Genomic DNA, 22,675 nt, shown 5'->3' on the forward strand with positions numbered 1-22,675 from the left:
ATTTATAAATAGACTAGCCGACAGTATGCACATTCTTCTATCCCTTGTACTATTTTACTGATACAAATTCCTTTACAAAACTACCATACCATACGTGTGTTCAAAGATAATACTAAAATACGAGTCCTGCTCATCTCATTTGTTTAACTGTTTTTGAGCACTAATCACATAAGGTTTGCTGTAAACAAATTTATAATGGCCGTAAGACTCAGAAAAATTACGCTATCCACAGCAATAACTGTCAATGTTTAAGAGCCAGAGAGAGAGAATACATAGGTTATAGAAAATTTTGCTTACAAATATTCCTGCAAAGGTTCGTACAAGCTTCACAGAATTTTGGAGAATGTTTTGTTTTTACTCCCCCTTGTATGCTTTCACGCAGGTGCTGTCACCCCATGTCAAAAGCAGCTGGTAACAAAGTATTATCATTACACTGAACAGTATTCAAGTTTACAGAGACTGAACTATAAATAAAACATCTGTGGCAGTTAGATATGTTAATGCTTCATAAACAAAATACGTGACTATAATACTATTACGACACTTCAAGTGCTATTTATTGAACAACAATGTCATGTAGATATATATCAATCCCATTTTTTAAACAAGCATACACACTGTAAAACTGTTGCACTAAAACATAGCATATTTATTATAACCGTTTCTTTCCAGTTATAAGCAGCATACGCAAGTTATAGTTGTTTCATGCAAAGCCTAAAACATTAAAAGAATAAGTTGAAAGGATGCATGTTTCTTTGACTAAAAATAAGATTTATGACATTCAACTGAGAGACAGGTGTTAACTGTTTGAAAAATTAAACAACTCGAAAACTTACAGATGTCTCATTAGCAGCAAAAAATTTAAAACAATTTATTTCATATTTTATGTAACAAATACTTAAAATTAATGAATATATTCAATTACCTATTACAACTTTCATGTGCATATATATAACCACGAATTGAATCATATTGGAAGTACACTTTAATGATGGAATTTCACATTTACTTCTTAAAAACGGCATCCAAAATTTATAGAAGCCTACACGCAATATGTTTCAATAGTGTACACCCACAACTTAAATACGATATGAAGTATAGACATGTACGTCTCTACATATTCGCCAGAAGAATGTTGAGCCGACAAGGTCTTTCAAATACCAGGGTTCGTCGAGCAGGCTGAGATGTCAATCTTTCAAGAATACTCAACACTAAATCTTCCAAGAACCTCACAACAATAATACTTTTAACTTACAAACTGTAACGCAGATTCTCAGGTATGAAGATATACATCGAGTTATTTATCAGGCAAACAGGCGACATAAAAAAACAACGAAACAAAAAGACTTGACAGATTTAAACAATTTATATCGAAAATAATTGTTTTTATTTGGTATGTGACAAATCAATTGCAAACACTGATGTAACACTTAAGTTTTTTTTTTTCTTTCAGATTCGTTGTTTCAGAACTGTTTTGTTTTGGAGTAAAGTCACATCGGACTATTTGACGTGTCCATCACGGGGAATCGAACCTGATTTTGGCATTGTAAATCCATTAAGTTACCGCTGACATCCCGGGAAAATCCTGCTGTTGTTTAATGAAACATGAACCATTAAGTAAACGAACAAATATCAATTTTGTTGTAAAATCTATAAACTAACCCATTATTGGGTCAATAAATCAATGTTCAACTGCATTCTCCCAGCAAGATCTCTTTTTACTTGGCTGTAAGCATATCGTTAACCGAACATTTATTTCACTGTAATTAGATTTTTCCCTCAAGCGATATACAGCTCATTTTGAAGAGTCAGTTCCAAAGCTAATAGTAGAAACTATTCTTCCCAACAATGTTAATCTGAAGGGGAAAATGATTTAGAAAATCATCAATTGTTGAGTAGGATGACGGCAACGATGGGATGACACACATGAACATTTTTCACAAGTTAACTATGTGCGCCACTTCCAATAAATCAATGTTTCAATCCAATTTACATAAAAACATTACACCGACTCCCCACGGAACAATCACATTTACTAATATTTATCGTACTGTAACCAGTCATAAACTGAGAACAGAATACTTGCAACATAAAATAAGCAGTTTTTATCCTATCTGAACTTCAGGCTGAAGTCACAACACCAATATTCGAAAAAGTGGACTACAATTAGGCAAAGAAAAAGTGGCGCTGGCAATAATTTAATGGTGTTCAAACCATGTTAATTAATAAAAAATAAAGACAATCATGGCTACATTCTTTTCTTTTTCCCTTTTTAATTTTTATGAAATTTTGGAAGTGGTTTAACTGTGATGATATTCCGGGCTGAGCAATAATTTTAGCAAATATTCCTAATTTCCAAAGTTTTATTCCACACTTACGTACACACACACACACACACAATCACCATTTATTAAAACAGCAGCAACTCTTTATATATAAATTTAACGCAAACAACTAGTAACGAATCTAGTTGGGTTTGAATTGACATAGTAATGACCTCACAATAATTGGTAATACATGAACGACTGGGTGATCACGGGATGAAGAAAACTGATGCTTCTTTAAAATGTATTATCACTTAAACTTTACTCTGCCACAGGCGTCCGATAAATAGAACAGTACCTTAGATACTCAGAATAAGACATTCTATCTGATAACGATGTGGATGATTTCCTAACAGATTATTTATATTTCCTCACAGCAAACATTACACTAAAAAAACAGTATATCGCAAGTTTGAAATACGTCGATTTATATGGATCTTTCTCTCTTTTTTTTTTTTTTTTTGCCAACATAGAAACATTCCTTAAACCAGAATAATAACAATCTGGTGTTCCTGCACGAGCATCACTATGAACATAGTGTCACAAGAAAAGGCCTACAAAAGTTATATTACACACACCCATATTATATACACAGAATAATATGAACTTAAATATTTATAAGAACATGAAAATCCGCTTCTCCACGACTCTCATCGGGATCATTTCTTTGTTGCTAGTCGTCAAACACGCAGGCGTATAATATAGAAACTGACCGAAAAATGATGTACTTCACTATTTTCCGAGAAGCCAGTGTCTCATGGGAGTAATTTAGATTTTGTTTGTTAAGTGGAGCGTTAGCTCAAAAACTCATTTCCTGTTCACTGTCCACAGGTTCACCATCAATAACTCACGTGCTAGTAGAATAGATGAGATAATATACAAATAAACAGGCAAGTTAATAACACACGGTAATTTGATAACATGAACAGACAAAAAACAAACCGTCCACGAAAAAAGAGCAATTTCTAAATCTGAGATTCATATGTATGGAATGAAATGTTGGATACAATTCATAAGGTGCTATAAATATATTAAACAAACATCTTTAATTTTCGTTTTACTAATGACCAAAAAAATTAACGATATTTGCGTTTCTTAGTATTTTACAGAAAAAAACATTTAATTTTTTTATAAAGTGTTGTATACAAATTACTATATTAATAATTATATTTGTCTTAACACAAAGAGACAGGTGGTTTGCGAAAAGAAATCATTTGGTGGAGTCAAAAATACAGGTTTCTAGTCTAATGAAGCAGATTATGTCTGCACTCCCACTCAACCTTGTTTCCTTACTTTTTTTTACGACTCCTATTTGCATGTTTTTTAAACTCCTAGTTTGTTTATTTATCTTGTTTGCTGTTTTTTTTCTGTCTGAGGATGAAGGACTACTTGATATGGTAGTTAACTTTACACCTGACACACTGTAATGATGATAAAATAACTAGTGACTAGCTGATACGGTTCATGATAAATTTACTGTAACTATCGACCATTTCATCACATTAGTTTGAAAGGTAAAATACGTTAAGCTGCAGCTGGAGACTGTCATGGAGATTTGTTTAAGAATATAGTGAATATTTATAGTTTCTGTGTAGCTAAATGCTACATATATAATGCATAGCAATGGGTTAATATATACCTAGACTAAGCCAACAACTCACACTAAGCGCGTGTAAAATTGTACTAGTACAAAAGCAGCCTTTCTTAAATAAACTTTCGTGTTTTTAAAGTAATTATTTTACGAATATGTGTAATGAAACTGAATATCAAGTGCACTGATTTTTTTTTTTATTCCTTCACTTCATACAATATAGGGGTTGTCTCCCTAAAAACACCAGTTGTATAGTGTACAAAGCACTGAGTGTCTAGATGCTACAGTCATCTAATGTTCATCTATTACTGGCTGGTAATTCCTATTTCATCCTGTACTTAATCTAAAAAACATCATAATTCAAGTGTAAATGATTATCACTACCCACTGAAGATGATTTTCTTACATATATTGGTATTCCTTTAAAAAGCTTGCGTAAAATGTAGAATAAAGAAATTGACTTCAATAATCATAGGTCGTTCGTGGTACTTTACTTGGTATCATACAAAATGTTTCGATGCAATATAGCAAATTGTTTTTGTTGTCGTATGGCCAGAGAATAATAATAATGTAAAGAATTACAAACGGGTCGTTTTGAATGAATTTTCCTTTCCTTGTACAGAACTGTGCAAGTGTTAGGACAAGAAAATAATTTGTCATTCTTTCAAAGCCATTACAGAATGCAAATTTCAACACTGTAGTAATGCTTCATTGGTACCTGTTGATAACTGAATAACCCAAAGACTACTTATTCTTCAGAATTCCTATAACTTGTACCAAGGTCATGTCATAAAGGTTCCGCTTGAATGAACATACTGGACAAATTTACGGTCTGAAATAACTGTTATGGTAACTCATGCAGTGTCTTAATTTTATGGAAAGAAGCTAACATAAGGTTTGTTTGTTTTTTGAATTTCGCACAAAGCTACTCGAGGGCTATCTGTGCTAGCCGTCCATAATTTAGCAGTGTAAGACTAGAGGGAAGGCAGCTAGTCATCACCACACACCGCCAACTCTTTGGCCACTCTTTTACCAACGAATAGTGAGATTGACCGTAACATTAATACGCCACACACGGCTGAAAGGGCGAGGATGTTTGGCGCGATGGGGATGCGAACATACGACCCTCAGATTATGAGTCGCACGCCTTAACGACATGATGTCTTCGAGTGACCGAACCGCTGACACTGAAAACACCCGAGATGGTTGAGAATGTATAGTCATACTTTACAGTTCAGATAACCTGCTTTGACTGTGGTAGGAAGACGTGGTGGTGCAAACTTCAATATCAAACATTAGAAGACATCATAATTCTGTCTTTTCAAGTGGAGATTTGGCGCACCGAAGAAACGCCTTGGCTGAAGAAACCAGCGAGGATCTCCGACTCGGGAATGTTCTTTAAATCCCTCTCAAATGTAACTCCTCAGGAAGAATTTAAAATTGCAAGGAGAGTAGCGTTGATGAGTATATCCCCAATGGTCTACGATTTTAAGAGGAGTTTGGTATGTTGCGAAGATGTTTCCACGAAAATGAATCCAGAGCGTAACTTCTTTCCTGACGTGCGGGAGTCAGCAGGCTCCTCTATACCCTTCTGAATAAAAAAGGGAGACATCTGCCCTAAGGATTTCTTGGATAAGGAATGTACAATTAGAAACTGAGGTACAGCATCTGACAAAGTCGTCCATGCATGGTCGTTTTTCGATAATGTGTTTTTCAACTTTTTTTAGTTTTATTTATTTGTTCGTGAATCGATTGATTGGTTGTTTGGCATTTATCAGTGCACATAGCCTAGTTGTTTTTTTTTACCATGGACTCACTCCTTGACGTTAGAAAATGTCATTAGCAATGGTGACACTGTCCACCTAAGCTGTGTTTTTAAAAATTTTAAAGGCCATTGTCCTTTTTAATTCTGGTTAAGTTTTAATTGAAAACTTCTATTTCAACTTGGTTTCTTTTTACGTATTTGAATAAAATATAAAAGTAAAATTATTAAAATACGTAAAAAGAAACCATGTTCAAATAAAAGGTTTTTGAATTAAAAACTTAGAGTTAAGAAGGCCAATGACTCTTAAAATTTTTAAAAACACAGCTTAGGTGGACAGTGTCACCATCTCCAATGACATTTTCCAACGTCAAGGATGAGCCCATGGTAAAATATGTCTAAAATGGTCCGTCCCTCACGGTTCTTACGATGGAACTACAGTAAAATGTGAACTATTGTGACTTGAGTAAGGACAACTTCCTTCCAATTCTTACGGAAGCAACACAGACAAAGTCTAATAAAAGGTTTGATCTGGAAAAGCTTGTTGTCACGTTGCTCACTGCAAGTGAACTGATGCAAAGCCGAGCCCTGAACACAGGACTACAGTTCATGTATGAGACAGGCACAGTCGCGATAGCAACAGAACAGAGAGACGAAGCTGCAGTGTCAGCGAACTCGTTACCGCGATTACCATTTTGGCCTGGTATCCAGAAGAACTGGATAGAAATGGATAATAAAGAGAAACAAGCCAGCTAGTTTAAATATCGACGAGAACAGGGTGATAGCTAACGTGAAGCAGAGAGCTGAGGGAATAGGTATAAATTCATGTACTGCATAGCTTCTCTGTGATCCAGGGTAAGAGAAATGGCGTACAGTTCGGCAGTCAACACAAAACCATAGAGAGGATTCTGTGTGCAACCACCGAACCACACCAAACCATGGCAGAGCCCACAGAGTCATCTGGTTTTGAACCATCTGTAAAAATGGGAATGGAAGGATGTTTTGAAAAATGTTCATCAAATAGAAGACGGTACTTCCAATCAGGAGTATCCGTCTTCTTCAGATGACTCAAAGAAAGATCACTTTTGAGGATGGTAATATGCCATGGTGGGATGGGCTGACAGCAACATCATCCAAGGGTAGACGTCTGACCTGAAAACGGATGACCCACCAAGGAAGGAAAACACAACCCTAAATGGGATGCTGTGATAAGGATCAAAGTTTTTACGTATATAGTAAAGACAGTTGCAAATGGCAGAGGTGTAGAGAAGCTTCATGAGATTCAGTGTACAAAGTATAGACTGGAGAAGTGCAAAAAGCTCGTGCAGAGCCAAAGCCTCTGATGGTGAACAGGCTCCAACATCTTCAAGGCCGAGGTTCTGGCAGAGCCACTAACCGCGACCATAGTCTAGTTTTGATAGAATGGTGGCACGATAGATTTTTAAAATATTGACTGCTCTCCAAGAGTTGGAAGAGATGACATGGTGAATGTTAAGTGCCCTTGTACACTTGACACGTAGCTGTTTAATGTGTGGAATAAAGGTCAGCTTACGGTCAAAGATAAGCCCTAAAAACTTTACTTGAGGGACCAGGGGAAGCACAACCTCTCCGAGACAGATCGAGACGAATATTCTGTTAGCGGCAGAAGTGCATTTAAACAGTTTACGGTGGTTCACTTCAGTAAACGATTGAGGGCAGTCTGTAGCTGCCATTCAATAAATCTCATGCTTAATAACTGATACGAGATGTAGAAGTCGTCGACAAAGATGCTGTTTGCAACTGTAGGGGCGAGTTGTCCGCTGATAGCATTAATTTTTAAAATGAAAATTGTGGCACTCAAGAAACAGCCATGAGGGACTCGAAGTTCCTGTGAAAAACTTCTTGTGAATTGCAAGTCCATTAAAAATGTTTAATAAAAATGGGAAAATGGCTACATAGCTCGCATGAGTGGAGGTCTCGCAAGATGCCATACATCGTATCATAAGCTTTCCCAAGGTAAAAAATACGGAAACAATATGTCACTTGAAAAAGGCTTCCTCGATTGACGTTTCAAGTCCAATTAAGTGGTTCAAGGTGAAGCACTGTCGTCGGAACACACATTGGATGGGCGAGAGGAGAATGTTTAATTCAAGGAACCAAACAAGACGAGCATTAACCATCCTCTATAATGTCTTACAGAGACCACTCATCAAAGCAATCACATCCTTCCTAGCCCTAGAAAAAGGGAGAACAATAGCATGGCGTCAAAAACCACTAGAAAAATGGCAATGACGCAGGAGAGAGATGGTGCGACTGATGTACTGCCAGACCAATGAAGAGCAAGCTTGAGTTCCAGTAGTGTAAAGGGGCAATTATATTCATTTTGATGACGTACCCGAAAGGAAAGAGGCGATCGCTCTGCCCGAGTCTTCATGGCTAAGAAGATGGGAGATGAAGCAGAAGTGCTAGATACATGAGAAAAGCTTTCGCTGAAAGTATCGGCGATGCTCTGATCATCGGACAGCAAGATTGGAAGTATACTGTCCACTGACCTTCTGAATCTTGTCCCATATCATATTGGAACTGATGGTAAAAGGAATGCTAATTGTGAACTTAGTCCAAGATTCCTTCTGGCCGTCGCAACGTTTACTTTTATGGCCCGGCATGGCCAAGTGTGTTAAGGCGTGCGAATCGTAATCCGAGGGTCGCGAGTTCGCATCCCCGTCGCGCCAAACATGCTCGCCTTACAGCCGTGGGGGCGTTATAAAGTGACGGTCAATCCCACTATTTGTTGGTAAAAGAGTAGCCCATGAGTTGGCTGTGGGTGGTGATGACTAGCTGCCTTCCCTCTAGTCTAACACTCCTAAATTAGGGACGGTTAGCACAGATAGCCCTCGAGTAGCTTTGTGCGAAATTAAAAACAAACAAACAAACAAATCCTTCTGGCATTGACGTCTTACCTGCCGAGCATGTGCCCGGTCCCGCTGAAAAGGGATGTCGTTTGAAAGTGTGGGATACCTACAAAAACGTATCCAAAGCAAGTTTTTTTTAATCTTCCGTGCCATGTGGCAGGCAAGTTTCCACCATGGACGATGATGGTTTACAGACGACTGCAGGATCAAGTTCCGAGAGAGCAGTAAAAGAGGGCCAGGTGGCCTGGTATAGCTTCCACTGGTGGCACGCAGACTGAATGGCATCGATCAAATGATCACTTCTCAATGAGTCAATGTCAACGCCCCTGAAGAAGTGAGAGAAAAGTGAAGGGGAGCAGATAGAGAGATCAACAGCATTAAAACACTGACTAGGTAACATGAAAATAAATATCACTACCAGTATTGAAGAGAGAAAGTTTGTGACCCAAGAGCATACGCTATACAAAACGACCCCTACCATTAATATTAGCACCACCCCAGAGGGGATTATGTCCATTAAAGTCAGCCAGGATTAAAAAGGAAGACAGCAACTGTTCAATGAGAGCATTAAGATTTGACTGATCATAGGTATCCTCAGGAGATAGCTAGAAAACAAACAGTGATGGTATAACCCAAGGAAAACGGATGGCTACAACCTCCAGAGTGTATCGAGTGGCAAAGATCAACCTTCAAAGCCACCCCTCCATGCTCCCGTCCATCACACAACCTGTCATTTATGTACAAACAAAACTGTACAAAGGTGACTGTATCAGCAGGTTTCAGAAATGTTTTCTGTGAGGAAAGATACACATGATAGTAAAAATCAATCAGTGCTTTGATGACATCCAAATTAAAATAGAAACCTAGACTGTTACACTGTATTAAAGTGGCCATTTTTACTTATGTGAAAGATAATTGAACGTTGTTTTTCTTTACTAGGTCTTTCGACCTCCATGGATCCTGCCCTGGTTCGAGTGGACAGGTCTCTATCGTTGATGAAGATTCCAGAGACAGAGGGCGTGAACGAATAATCGTTCTGCATCTCGGGATTAAAGAAAATGATGGACCCGAGGAAACACCAGAAGCTAGAGATAGAAATAAGTGTTGACTTTGACTTGTCAACTCTCTTAACCATGGAGAGCAAAAGCTTTTAAAACGACTCTGTCAGAGATATGGAGAGATACATTTACACTCCCACTGTAACAGTTAAAAAGTGCAATAGAATATGTCTGAGATGGAGTGGTGAGCCGTAACTTTCGAGCCTTGGGATAAGAAATGTGAACCATTTTCACATGCTGTACCTCTTTTTCTTCCTCCAATCTATGGCAAGAACGAAAGTGAGAGGCGTTGCAGTTAGCACACTGAGGGTCCTTTTCGCACTCGTAGGCATCATGGTATTTGCCACCGAAATGAGCACACGTCAAGGAACCACGACACTATGTCTCCGAGTAATCAAACTGCTGATTCGAAACTGGAAACATTCGAGAGGGTTTGAGATATATGGCCGCAACTTGCAATTTAGACAGTAGCAGGCGGGCGTGGTTATGTAAAAGTCAAAATTAGGAGATTGGGCGGCATCAGAATTCAATTTTTGTGAGAGGAGATACATCTCAATACAGAAATTCCTTGGGTGGAGAAACCAGCGAGGATCACTGACTCGGGATGTTTTTGAAATTCCTCTCAGCAATAAATCGTCGTGACGAATTCAATGTAGCACGGGGAATACCTTCAATGGATATATCTCCAATGGCCTTTGAATGCAACAGGAGTTCACTCCATTTTGGAGTGGATGTTTCCACCAAGATGTCCCCAGAGCTTAGCTTGTTGACTGACTTAGGAGAGCCAGCAAGCGCCTATTCTCCCTTCTGAATAAAAAAAAAAAAGAAGACATTTCTCTGATAAGAAATATAATATAAGAAAATAAGGTACAGATGTTGAAAAATGCTGTTCAGAATCTTCAAGACGTGATCTTTTATTTATGGTCTGTTTTTTATTACTTTATTTTTATTTGGGGTTGGGGAATTCATAAAGAATATATCAGTGCCCACCACTGACCTCACCCACCATGACGCCCGACAAGGGGACACACTACAATGTCAACAAGGGCACTGCAGCAACACAAGAGTTTTATGAGTACTATACCCAAACACCAGCATCAGATACAATGTCCACAACACCTGTTGAAAACGTCCAACACTGGTACTTGGTTGACCCTAGCCCAAGTTGACCAGCCGATTGACTCTGGGAGGGGGTTACCCCAAGACTACCCGTCTACTGGCATTTAAGGCCTAAGCTGTGTGTTACGGTTGGACCCCTCAATCACTAGGGCCCTATTCTCCTCTTCACGGATCTCCACGTACGGCAAACACCTGGGTGGATGTTTAGATCCCAGAGAAGGTAAATTGAAAGTACAGAACCTTCTCTGGGAGGTCCCTCACCATTTCAGGAATCCATCTCGAGGGAACAGAAAAGTATCCAGATATATAGTATCAAGAAGACTAAACAAGAATGAAATATTTGGTAATGTAGTTGTGAGAAAACTTTTACTTCGAGCTTCAAGCACTGTCAGAAGATTGAAATTTGTTAAGTTCAAAACTAGACTGTTCATGATTGTTAAAGGGGGTTATGGCTGGATGAGCCCAAGTTTAAACTATATGGTTCAGAGCGTAGGTTATACCTTCCGCGAAAGAAAGGTGAGATACTTACTTTAACGCATAACACCTACCACGAAACATTGGAGAGGCAGTGTGATGGGTTTTGGAATGTTTTTATACTGAGATGAGAGGAGATATTTGCAAAACAGAATGGAATAACGGGCCAGTGCAAGTACCATCAGCTACTAATCCTTCATATATATGTAAAAACGGCTCGTTTGGGTTGATAAAAGTGTTTTACGTAGAGGAGTGAACAACGTTTCGACCTTCTTCAGTCATCGTCAGGTTAACAAAGAAAGAAAGAGGTAACTGACCGGAAGCTGACCACATGTTTGAAAGGGGTTGTGTAACTGAGTGTCGGAATGTAGAGGGCTGGCTTAGATGTTTGAATATATAATTTTATATTATTTATTTTATTATTATTATTTATCATCTTATTTATTAATATAGGTATAAAGGTGTTCCTTTGTATTGGTTTACTTTGGGCTTAAATTGTTGTATAAGTAAGGCTTGTTTAATTTTGCGTTTGTTTGTTTATGTTTGTTTCTTTATTTAGTATTTGAGTGTTTTCTATGGTTATGTTGTGTTTATTTAACTTGCAGTGTTCGAAAACGTGTGAAGGTGACTTTTTATTTTCTTTAAATCTGGTTTCCATTTTTCTACTTGTTTCTCCAATATAGAAGTCGTGGCAGTTATCACATTGTATTTTATAAATAATGTTGGTGTGGTATTTGTTAGTGTAGTTTTTACATAGTATGGACCTCAGTTTTGTGCCTGGTTTTTGAATAAATTTGGTATTAACTGGAATGTCATATTTTGTTACTAGTTTTTGCCAAATGTTGGTTATTTTTCTGCTGATGTCGGGAATTTATGGTATGCAGCAGTATATGGTTTCGTGATTTTTTGATTCGTGAGATATATTTACTTTTGTTGGTTGATTTTGCTTTCTGTCTAGGTGTTTGCGTATAATGTTTTCTATAGTTTGTGGAGAAAAGTTATTGATGTTGATGAAGTATTGTTTTATTTTGTCTAATTCATCGTTAATTTTATCTGGTGAGCCTAGTTTTATGGCTGTGTTTATTTGGTTTCTTAGTATATTGAGTTCTTGTTTTGTTTCATGTGCTGAGTCCCAAGGAATGTATAGTCCAGTGTGGGTGATTTTTCGGTGAATTTCTGTTTTAAATTGTATATCGGTTCTTGAAATTTTGAGGTAAAAAGAAATGATATTTGATTGCTTTCTTCTTGTTCACATGTGAAGTTGATGTTGGGATGTATGGTGTTAATGTGATTGAAAAAAATAAGTGTGTTCTGTAAATATGAATCCCACAATCGTGCCATCTACACATCTGTACCAGTATAGTGGTGGATGTAATGGTGTGTTAACTGCTTGTGTTTCAACTTGTGTCATAAAAATATTGGCTAGAACTGGTGATACTGGGTTGCCCATGCTTAGGCTATTTGTTTGTATATAGTTGTAGCTGTTGAACATGAAGTTTGTTTTCAACGTGGTGAATCTATGATGGTTGCTAATTTGTTGCTGGGAATGTCTATAAATGGGTTAGGGTCTCGGATATAGAGTTCTAAGGCTATCTTGCAGGCTTCAGCAGTAGGCAATTCTGTAAAGAGGGATATAACATCGAAACTGGCCATTAAGGGTTTATGATTAAGTTGATTTAGATTAGACTTGAAATTAAAAGAGTCTTTGATGAATGTGCTGGCTGATGTTACATATTTGTAAAATGCCCATGCTATGTATTTACCAAGATTGTAATTAAACGATTCATATGTGGACATTATTGGTCGTAATGGACAATCTGGTTTATGAGGTTTGGGGATGCCGTATATTTGTGGTGTGTGTGAGTCGGTTTTGCGTAGGTAGGAAAAAAGTGTTTGTGAAATTGTATTGGCTTTTTCATTTGTAGTAGTAATTTGTTTAGTTGCGTTTCGTGTGTCTTTGTTAGATTTGTGTGTATTGGTTTAAATTTGTTAGTGTCTGATAGGATGTTCTTCATTTTTTGGATGTATTCATTCGTGTTCCTTATGACTATAGCGTTTCCTTTATCTGCTTTTAGAATTTTAATGTTTTTGTGTTGTTTTAGGTTTTTAATTGAATTAATGTCTCTTTTGGTAAGCTTATTTTTTAACTTTCTGTTTTGTGATTTTATGTTGATGGTTTTATGAAAAATTCTTTGAAAAAAATCGTTTAAGATGTTGTTTTTAGGTGTTTCTGGAACATATAAATTTTTAATTTTACCTGGGAAGTTTGACTGTTGGATGTGAATACACTTGTCTAAGTTGTATTCTTTCTGTTGGTTGTTTTCTTGTTTTTGTTTTCTGTGGAAAGTATCACAAGTCTCCTGGCTGGAAGAAGGCCGAAACGTTGTTCACTCCTTTACGTAAAAAAATTTCTCAACCCAAACGAGCCATTTTTACGTATATATTTCTCTACAAGTGGGTTTTCTCGACATCACTGATCACTAATCCTTCATAGTATACCAAGATGATAATGCCTCCAAACATTCATCTAACCTATGCAGAAATTACTTAACTAAGAAAAAATGCTGCTGGAATAATTCAAATGATACAACGGACCCACAGAACCCCGATTTCTACCAGTTGAGTTTCACAGCTTTTTCTGCGGTATTAGATATGAAGATGATAAAACTTTGATGTTTCTCCCGCGATTTACCTTCCGTTGTTCTTTAAAAAATGGTTGAAGTCTAATTTTGACTTTGTCTTAACATTTTTTGCACAGTATCGTGTGTCTAAGATGCGTGGTTGTTTGGTACACTTTTATAAGTATATACAGCTCCAGCAGTCAATATTAAACGTTTTAAAGTGTTGTTTGATCTGAATCTATACTTCTTAAGGTGCTTTCTCGGCCGAACGTTCAATCAAGAGTTTTGTGCAATTCCTTACGATCCCTATTATGAGCCACTATCGTGGTTCACCACAGCTTAATGAGTCTCAACAAATGGCGGATATTACTGATCAGAAATTACTTAAACTTATTAGTTACTCAACAGACTTGTTGTTAGATAAATGTTTGCACTTTCACGCCATGATTTTTTTCCCCAACTTTGCTGACTATTGAACTATTAATAAAGAGCAACCGATATTAATACATTAAGAGTTATTTTTTGTTTTTGGCGTATATTCTAAATCCATCAGTGTAAGATCGCTAGAACAGGATGTATTTTATATAAGTATGGGTCAATAGTATTATATTACAAGTCCTCATTCAATGCACCAGTGATTTTACTTGTACTACAAATTGTTAAATGTATTAATAGCAGCCTGCTAGCTTATCGTGCATGGTATTTATTGTTAAGCCTTAGGCTCTTTCACATTTTTTCATACGCGCTATCGAAGTTAAATGTCGCTAATCTTGAAGTGACGAGCTAGAGGGAAGGAAATTATACTACTCACCGCAAACTAAGTGCATTAAAGTGTTTTAACCAAAATTCCGTTTTTGAAATATGAAAAAACCTTAAGACATGGCTAACAAAAGCAACAGGGGATTTCGATGTCAACATCTGAGTAATCTGAATTTCACATGTTCGGAACGGGAAGAGTACAAGAAACGGTTTTGTTCCATCTAGAGAGTCTAGGGCGGGTTCCAATACACGTATAACCCCTAAAATACGATAGGATGCATACATTTTAGCAAAATAATTTATCACAGAATCCAATGCACATAACCCCAACTACTTCTTGGTATAAAGTCTATAGCAGGTTCACTGTATGTAGAATAGCCATATTTCTACTACACCAAATTACAGTGCGCTTTATTATATCTCGGAATATCGGAAGTATACGGTCGGATGTGACAATTAAAATTAAAATACTTAAAGTGTAGAGATTTTAAAGCGCGTGACACGATTTTGTTTCTAAATAAAAGAAAATTATTCAACTACTACAACTTTCTACTGAAATTGATTAGTTTACGATCGGATATTCGTGTAAAAAGACATTAGAAGTAACTCTACAACTCATCCTAAATCTTTAACTGACAGACTAGAGGAAAGACAGTCAACAGCACCCACAGTTAAATCTTGGGCTACTTTAATCAACAAGCGAGCTTTAACTGTCACTGTTATAATGCACCCAAAGTATCAAATTGCGGGCATTTTCTTCTGTGTGTGCCTGCGGCAAAAAGAAGTGAATCGTGGACCTTCATACTCACAGTCCGGTAAGCCAACTACTAGTCCGTGCCCAACACTTACTGATTTTAGCCCTTACCTATATAAAAGCATATGATGCACTTAATTTTCTTAATACGTCAATGGGAAGAAGATTTAACTGTTCATTCTCACGAGGAAAATCGTTCTCTATGTCATCATTGGTGCTTGCTTTACCAGAATTAATACCAAACATTCATATACGCTACCAACCCAAATAAGTTGTGTATGTACTGTTACACACGTACTGTTATTGTTAGACGGTCCCTTGCAAAGAATTCAAGGACAAATGTTTTAATAATTACAACACACGCCACTGCAAAAATAATAATACTACGGTTTAAGAAAAAGTTATATATAATCAACAGCTAAGAAAAGGTCAACTTCATGGTCATTATCCAACAAATTATATACAACACAATTTTCAAAACAAACTATCATACCTGGTCAACAGACATGAAGTTTGCAGTGGTTGTAGGGTTTTGATTGGAATCTTGGAGATTCAAGGCTTGAAGGTCAAAGTTATTGTTGGTCTGAAAGAAATAATTATTACAGTGAGCAACAAAACTTTTGTACTTCTTTTATCTACTCATGTCAAGGGCACATGTACATATTTAAAGTTTTCATTGGTTTACACGTAAGTGTTAAAATACATTGGCATTGAAGTTATATCGTAACCAATCATATTTTATTCTTTCAATATTTTTAAAGCTTTACAAACAGGTATTTTTGTATACATGTCCAGATGTTTTAGCTACGATATATAGTAATATCGAGTATACGTGTACATACATATAAAGAAGAGCTGTTATCACGTGCCTTTTATCACCTAGCAACTCCCTTATCTTTAACCAAAGTTAGTCCATTTGTTATATATTCATTCGGTTATAGTATTCAAGCTTTTTTAATGATCGATTGAAATTAAGTATTTTTCATCAAACGTCAAAACTCGTACCATTGCACCCCTTTCACTCGCACGAGACTATTCTATAATCAATAATAATACGATATCCCAAGTTTAAAATATATAAAACTGATTATAACCCAGATTTAAAAACTTTACCGAGTTTCGTAACACTTTTTTAAGTATTACATCACTTAGAAGCCAGTATATATTCCTCAACTTCTCAAGTTTTCGTTGAAAGGTTCTATTACTCTCCACGAGAAATGAACACAAAACGGTACAACTATCTGCAGATAAACGAACATTTATGTCTAATAATGTTTATAATTCTATAGAAAAAACATGCAATGAGGGTAATAATTCACTTAAACAGTTTATATTTAATTTTTCTGTTACATAGAAGAAACAGCTTCGAAGCCTAATAAATCATACTACAATTAATTGTTTTTATACGTATGACTGGGCATCTCTTAAAAAGGATTGACAAAACACTGATTGTGTCGAAATTATGGGGGTGGGACTATACTGAAATAACTTTCAGGTTATGCCATCTTCATAAGATACACTACGTATAGGCAAAAGCGTGCGTTTCGTAAAACAATGCAAAGAACAAGCATGGATGTGTACAAACTATTAAAATGACGGCCTGTTAACTGTTTACAGAGTAGGGACTTACTAACACCTGCTTTTCTCGCAGATGTACCATCTGCTGTTACGGAATGATTGTCTGAACCTACCGTATACTGCACCAAACTTAAAGAAATTCTTAAAACAATATTTCTCATTGTTTATGGTAAGAATTTCAATTTAAAAAGTATATACTGCAGAAAGTTTATATAATTAACAGAGTAACGTGTGTGCGCGCGTCAAAATGTTTTTAAACTTTTATTTAACTATGCAATAAGAAATTAGGAATAGGGAAGTATGGATAACGTCACCATGTGTATAAGGGGGTGATGTTGTAGATACTACCACGCATTGCAAAGGAAAAGGTATTTTGGGGAATCGATCTGTCATTCCTCAGACAGCAGTGTTCGTCTGTTAACGTCTTGTGCGAGAATTTCATTTGTTTATAGACACTTAGAGTATAGATACCGCCACAATGTCGAGTTCATATTTGCGCTCGATACCCAGGTTTTGAAAACGTAAATCTAGTGTCTTTTACTAAGTAGGTTGTCTCAAAATTTATTTTGTATGAGATGTTTGTTGGTATCATGTGTTGTGGAATATATTTAACTCACTTAGGTTTAACTTTGCAATCACCGAATTGCACCTGCACGGCCACCAGATTCATTCAGAACTGTACTTACTCATACCTTAGTAATCATCATTTAACTTTTCATAAAACACACAACACTGCATTTACAATTCATAAACATTTTGCATTTAAAGATCAAATACCACAATTTCAATTACTGAGAAAGAAAGAATAGAAACTTTCATGAGGCAAAGTTCACGATAGTAATACACAAAATATATTTATTCTTAAATGCGTAAAACCATCAAATTACGTTAGACCTTACTGTAATTCACAGTTTCTGTCGATGCACTGACAAACCTTCCTTAAGAGCTATCATGTGATAAGTATAATACAGTCATGAAGCCTCGCCTAATAACAGTCAAATGCACTTTATACAGTTAAAAGATAAGACCCACTACGTAATGCTAATGAATTAAATTTCACACCGCTACGTGCCACACACATCCACGTTTGCGACAGTTGAGTCGATGAATTACGTTAATGACACACACGCATAGTCTAAGTAAGTCGGTGTGTGGTACGAGTATGATCTTTTTTTTTTTCATTTTAAGAGTTATATATTTATTTTGCTATGGATAAGAAATAAAATCTAAAACAATGAATTTTAATCCGGTTATTACATAAAAGGCTGACAATTAAACATTAAACAGAGGGCATGCGCGTCATTTGGTCCATTCATTGGTTAGTCGCTATTCAGAGAGCATGCTCAATGACATATCAAGAACCATACAGGTGGCACACAAGTACGGCAAAAATCGTAAAAGTAGCACGCGAATTACTATAATTTGGGAAGCATTGATCTAAGCTATCAAACCGTTTAATGAACGTTTGAATGTTATAACGTGCCTGTCACACAATCCAATTTCGACTTTTCTAACTATAAAGTGTGAAAACATAACCATTGATTTTACTTACACAAATTTTTCGTTACTCTCAAGATTTCAGATTTCAAAGCTCTTAACCTCTCATTTGGAGAATCAATTTTCATAGGCATAAGTTCGATAATATTTGCAAACATTCTTGGGCCACTTTTATTGGTTGTACAAAACCTTTGGCGCTCAAGATTTAACTAAAACAGATGTGTATTATAGCTTGAATTCATAATAGAACCTAAACCAATGACTATCATCTACGTATTAATAATACTGTACTAGTATGATACTACTTGTTGTTTGAAACCATATTTTCAATGTTTTACCCCACTCCAAATGGGCCCGACATGGGCAGGTGGTTAAGGCGCTGGACTCGTAATCTGAAGGTCGTGGGTATGAATCTCCATCACTTCAAACATCCTCACCCTTTTAGCAGTGAGGACATTATTACGTTACGGTCAATCCCATTATTAGTTGTTAAAGGATAGCCCAAGAGTTGACGGTGGGTGGTAATGACAAGCTGCCTTCCATCTAGCCTTACCCAACTAACTAAGGAACGGCTAGCGCGGATAGTCATCGTGTAGTTGTGCGCGAAGTGCAAAATAAAACACTGATTACTGGAGGACGCATGATGTTGCGATTGAAAAGCTTCGCGTAATATTTAGAAACAAGTGGTTAAATGAATGGTTTTTGGCGTTTATTGACGCAAAGCTACAATAAGGCTATCTGCGCCAATCAACTGGTAGAAAATAAAAGTAAAATTGTTATAAAATATAAAAATGAATCAGTGTAAACTCTAACTTTAAACAGCTGGTAAAGCTTAAAGTTAAAAAGGCCAATGGCATTTAAAAAATGTAAAAACGTTAGTAAGGAGGACAACGTCCCATTATCAATGACACTGTCCAACGTCAGTGTGAACCTACGATAAAAAAAAGTCTAAAATACTGCCGTCGATCACGGTCGTAACGACGGTACGATACCAGAATGTGGGCTATTACGATCTGAGTGTCACACAGACCACACATATGTACATCAGTCCCACATGAAAGAAAACGATGAGTTAAAAAAAAAAAACTGTGGCCAATTCGTAGTCTAGTTAGGACAACTTCCTCCTCTCGGTCCTTACAAAAGAAAGACATCCTAAGTCTAACAGAAGGTTTTATCTGGAAAAGCTTGTTATCAGGTTGCTCTCTCCAAGCCAACTGATGATTGGCGTGGAGACAAGCCTTGAATACAGGACCGTAGTCAATGTAAGGGACAGGTATGTGATCCAGGGCAAGAGAAATGACGTACAATTCGGCAGTGAACACAAACTGTAGAGTGGATTTTGTGTGCAACTACCGAACCACAACCAACCATAGCAGAGCCCACAGAGTCACCTGCTAAACCATACGTATAAATGAGAAAGGAAGGATTGTTCAAAAGATGTTCAGGAAAGAGAATATTACTTCTAATCGGGAGTATCCACCCTCTCCAATACTCAAATAAAGGTCAGATTCAGGAATGGTAATAAGCAACAGTGGCTGACCAGTGGATACGGCAATGTCATTCAAGAATAAACCCAATTCATTCAACTGCTTCTGGATACGAAGTCCAACAGGAACAATGACAGATCATCTCGTCTGAAAAAGCATGTCCCAATGAAGAAGGAAAACAACCACAAGTGGAATGCTATGGTGGGGATCGACGTTTTGACGTATACAATAAAGACAGCTGCTAGCGGCGGAAGTGTAGAAGATGCTCCTGAAACTTGGTGCACAAACTCTGGACTGGAGAAGTGCAAAAAGCCCGTGCAGATAGTAAACAGGGTCCAACATCTTCAAGGCCGAGATCCTGGCAAATCCAGATCAACGACCCATAGTATAGGTATGATCAAATGAAGAAACGATAGATATTTAAAATAGAACATTGATCCGCTCCCCAAAAGGTGGAAGAGAAAATACTAAAAATATTCAGTGCCCTTGTACATTTGACGCGTAGCTGCTTTATGTGCGGAATGAAAGTCAGCTTACGGTCAAATAAAACTTTGCCTCGGAGACCACAGTAAGCACAACTTCTCCGAGATGGAGCTTGAGATAGGGGTAAATACCCTATTGGTGGCAGAAGAGCATGCAAACGGTTTTAGAACGAGAAAAGATAAAACCTTTCACTGTGGTCCACTTCCGTAAACAATTGAGGGCAGTCTGTAGCTGCTGCTCAATAAACCTCATGGTTGACGACTGATTCGCGATGTGAAAGTCGTCGACATAGAGACCATTTTCAACTAAAGAGGGAGTTGTCCACTGATGGCGTTAATCTTTACAACGAAAAGTGTGGCACTCAAAACACAGACCTGAGGGACTCCAAGTTCTTGTGGGAATAAATGGGAACGTGTTGAACCAAGATGGACCTGGAATCGCCTGTCCGTTAACAAAAATGGACAAATGGCCACACAACCTGCATGATTGAAAGTCTTCGCATGATGCCATACCTCCAAGAAATATCATAAGCTTTCTTGAAAGAAAAAACACAGAAACTAGATGTTGTCACTTGAGATAGGATTCCCTGATTGACAGTTGGATCAGGTGGTCCACGGTGTAGCACTGTCGTCGGTTGGTTGGTTGATTTGGTGTTTTATGGCATAAAGCAGCTAGGATATCTGCGCCAAACGTCTGGTAAAAAGTTAAAGTAAATTTAGTAAAATTCATAAAAGGAAATTAAGGTAAAACAAAACAAAGCTTTAGAAAAAGAGAAAACATAAATAGCATACAACCAGTGTTTACATCTATTCTACAAAGTTAAGAGAAAAACTACAGTAAAACAAGTTGTAAAGGACTTTCTGTAGCATAATTGTAATTGTCATAACTCGCCAAGATGACTAACACATATGTTCAAAAAGCACCATTAGTCACCTGAAGTTGGCCTTTCCAGTCCTGGTTCCGAGTTATTTGATGTTATGGCCATTTTCAGAAAGTACAGTAATATAAGTTTTAAACGACTTATATCAAAATTTTAATATCTCACCAGGATGACTAACGGGTAAGTTCAACAGCAGCGTTAGTCACCAGAAGTTGGCCTTTCTAGTCCTGGTTTCGAGTATTTTGAAGTTACGACCATTTTCTAATTTCAAATCGAACTAGATCAATTGTGATTCTTAAAAGGGAATTACATTAAAAGAGGTTTAATGTATAAATTAAGAAAAAACTTAAATAGCATTAAAAAATTAATGGCCTTTAAAAAACTAAAAACATTTCCAAGGTGGACGCAGTATCACTATCACCAATAACACTGTCTAACGTTATGGGCAAACCTTGGGACATAACATGTTTAAAATAATGCCGTCGTCGAGAATCATAACGAAGGCAATAAAGTAAAAAGTGGCTTATTGTGACCTGAGTGTTACACAGACTACCCATTGGTGCATCAGTTCCAGATATAAGAAAACGATGAGCTAAAAAACTGTGACCAATGCGTAGTCCTGTTAGAACAAATTCTTCTTTCCGATCCTTACGTAAACAAGATGGTCAAAGTGAAATAGAGGGTTTTATTTGGAAAATCTTGTTTTCACGTTGCTCACTACAAGTCGACTACCAGCTTTTAGGGAGCAGAGCCTTGAATACAGGACCATAGTCCATGTATGGGAACAGGCACAGCAGTGACAGTGCCAGAGCAGATAGATTTAGCTGCAGTGTCGGCGAGCAGGTTCCCGCGAATACCAACGTGGCCCAGTATCCAGAAGAACTGGATAGAAGTAAATGTTAAAGAGAAATGGGTCAACTGGTTTTGAATATCGGCGAGAACTAAGTAGAGAACTAAGCAAGTCAGTATAAATAGTGCAGTTTGAGTACTGCTTAGCTTCTATGTGATCCAGGGCAAGAGAAATGGCGTACAGTTCGGCAGTGAACACAGAAGCTGTAGAGGGGATTCTGCATGCAACCATCGAACCACAATAAGCCATGGCAGAGCCCACACAGTCACCTAATTTCGAACCATCCATATAAATAGGAATGGAAAGATGGTTGAAAAGATGTTCAGCAAATAACAGATAGTATTTCCAATCGGGAGTGTCTACTTTTCTCAGATGACTTAAGGATAGGTCACATTTGGGGAGTAGTGGGATGGGCTGACCAGTGGATACAGCAATGTTATCCAAGGACAGACCCAATTCATCCAACTGCACCTGGATACGAAGGCCAAAAGAAGTATTGGCTGATCGTCTGTTCTGAAAAAGTATGGCCCACAGAGGAAAGAAAACA

General features: G+C 37.2%; 1 protein-coding gene across 29 annotated transcripts in view; it reads right to left on the reverse strand.

The window, feature by feature from the left end:
* LOC143256918 (TOX high mobility group box family member 4-like) overlaps positions 1-22,675 on the reverse strand; it is a 254,755-nt gene that overhangs the window by 33,381 nt on the left and 198,699 nt on the right. For 27 of the 29 annotated variants that reach the window (XM_076514789.1, XM_076514775.1, XM_076514774.1 and 24 more), the window contains one exon: positions 15,847-15,936. The exons of the other annotated variants lie outside the window; for them this stretch is intronic. In XM_076514789.1, coding sequence (XP_076370904.1) covers positions 15,847-15,936 — 90 coding nt within the window. The remainder of the gene's footprint in view (positions 1-15,846; positions 15,937-22,675) is intronic. 29 annotated transcript variants of the gene reach the window in all.

The sequence above is a fragment of the Tachypleus tridentatus genome, chromosome 7, assembly GCF_004210375.1.
Source record: "Tachypleus tridentatus isolate NWPU-2018 chromosome 7, ASM421037v1, whole genome shotgun sequence".
Taxonomy (NCBI): Eukaryota; Metazoa; Arthropoda; class Merostomata; order Xiphosura; family Limulidae; genus Tachypleus; species Tachypleus tridentatus.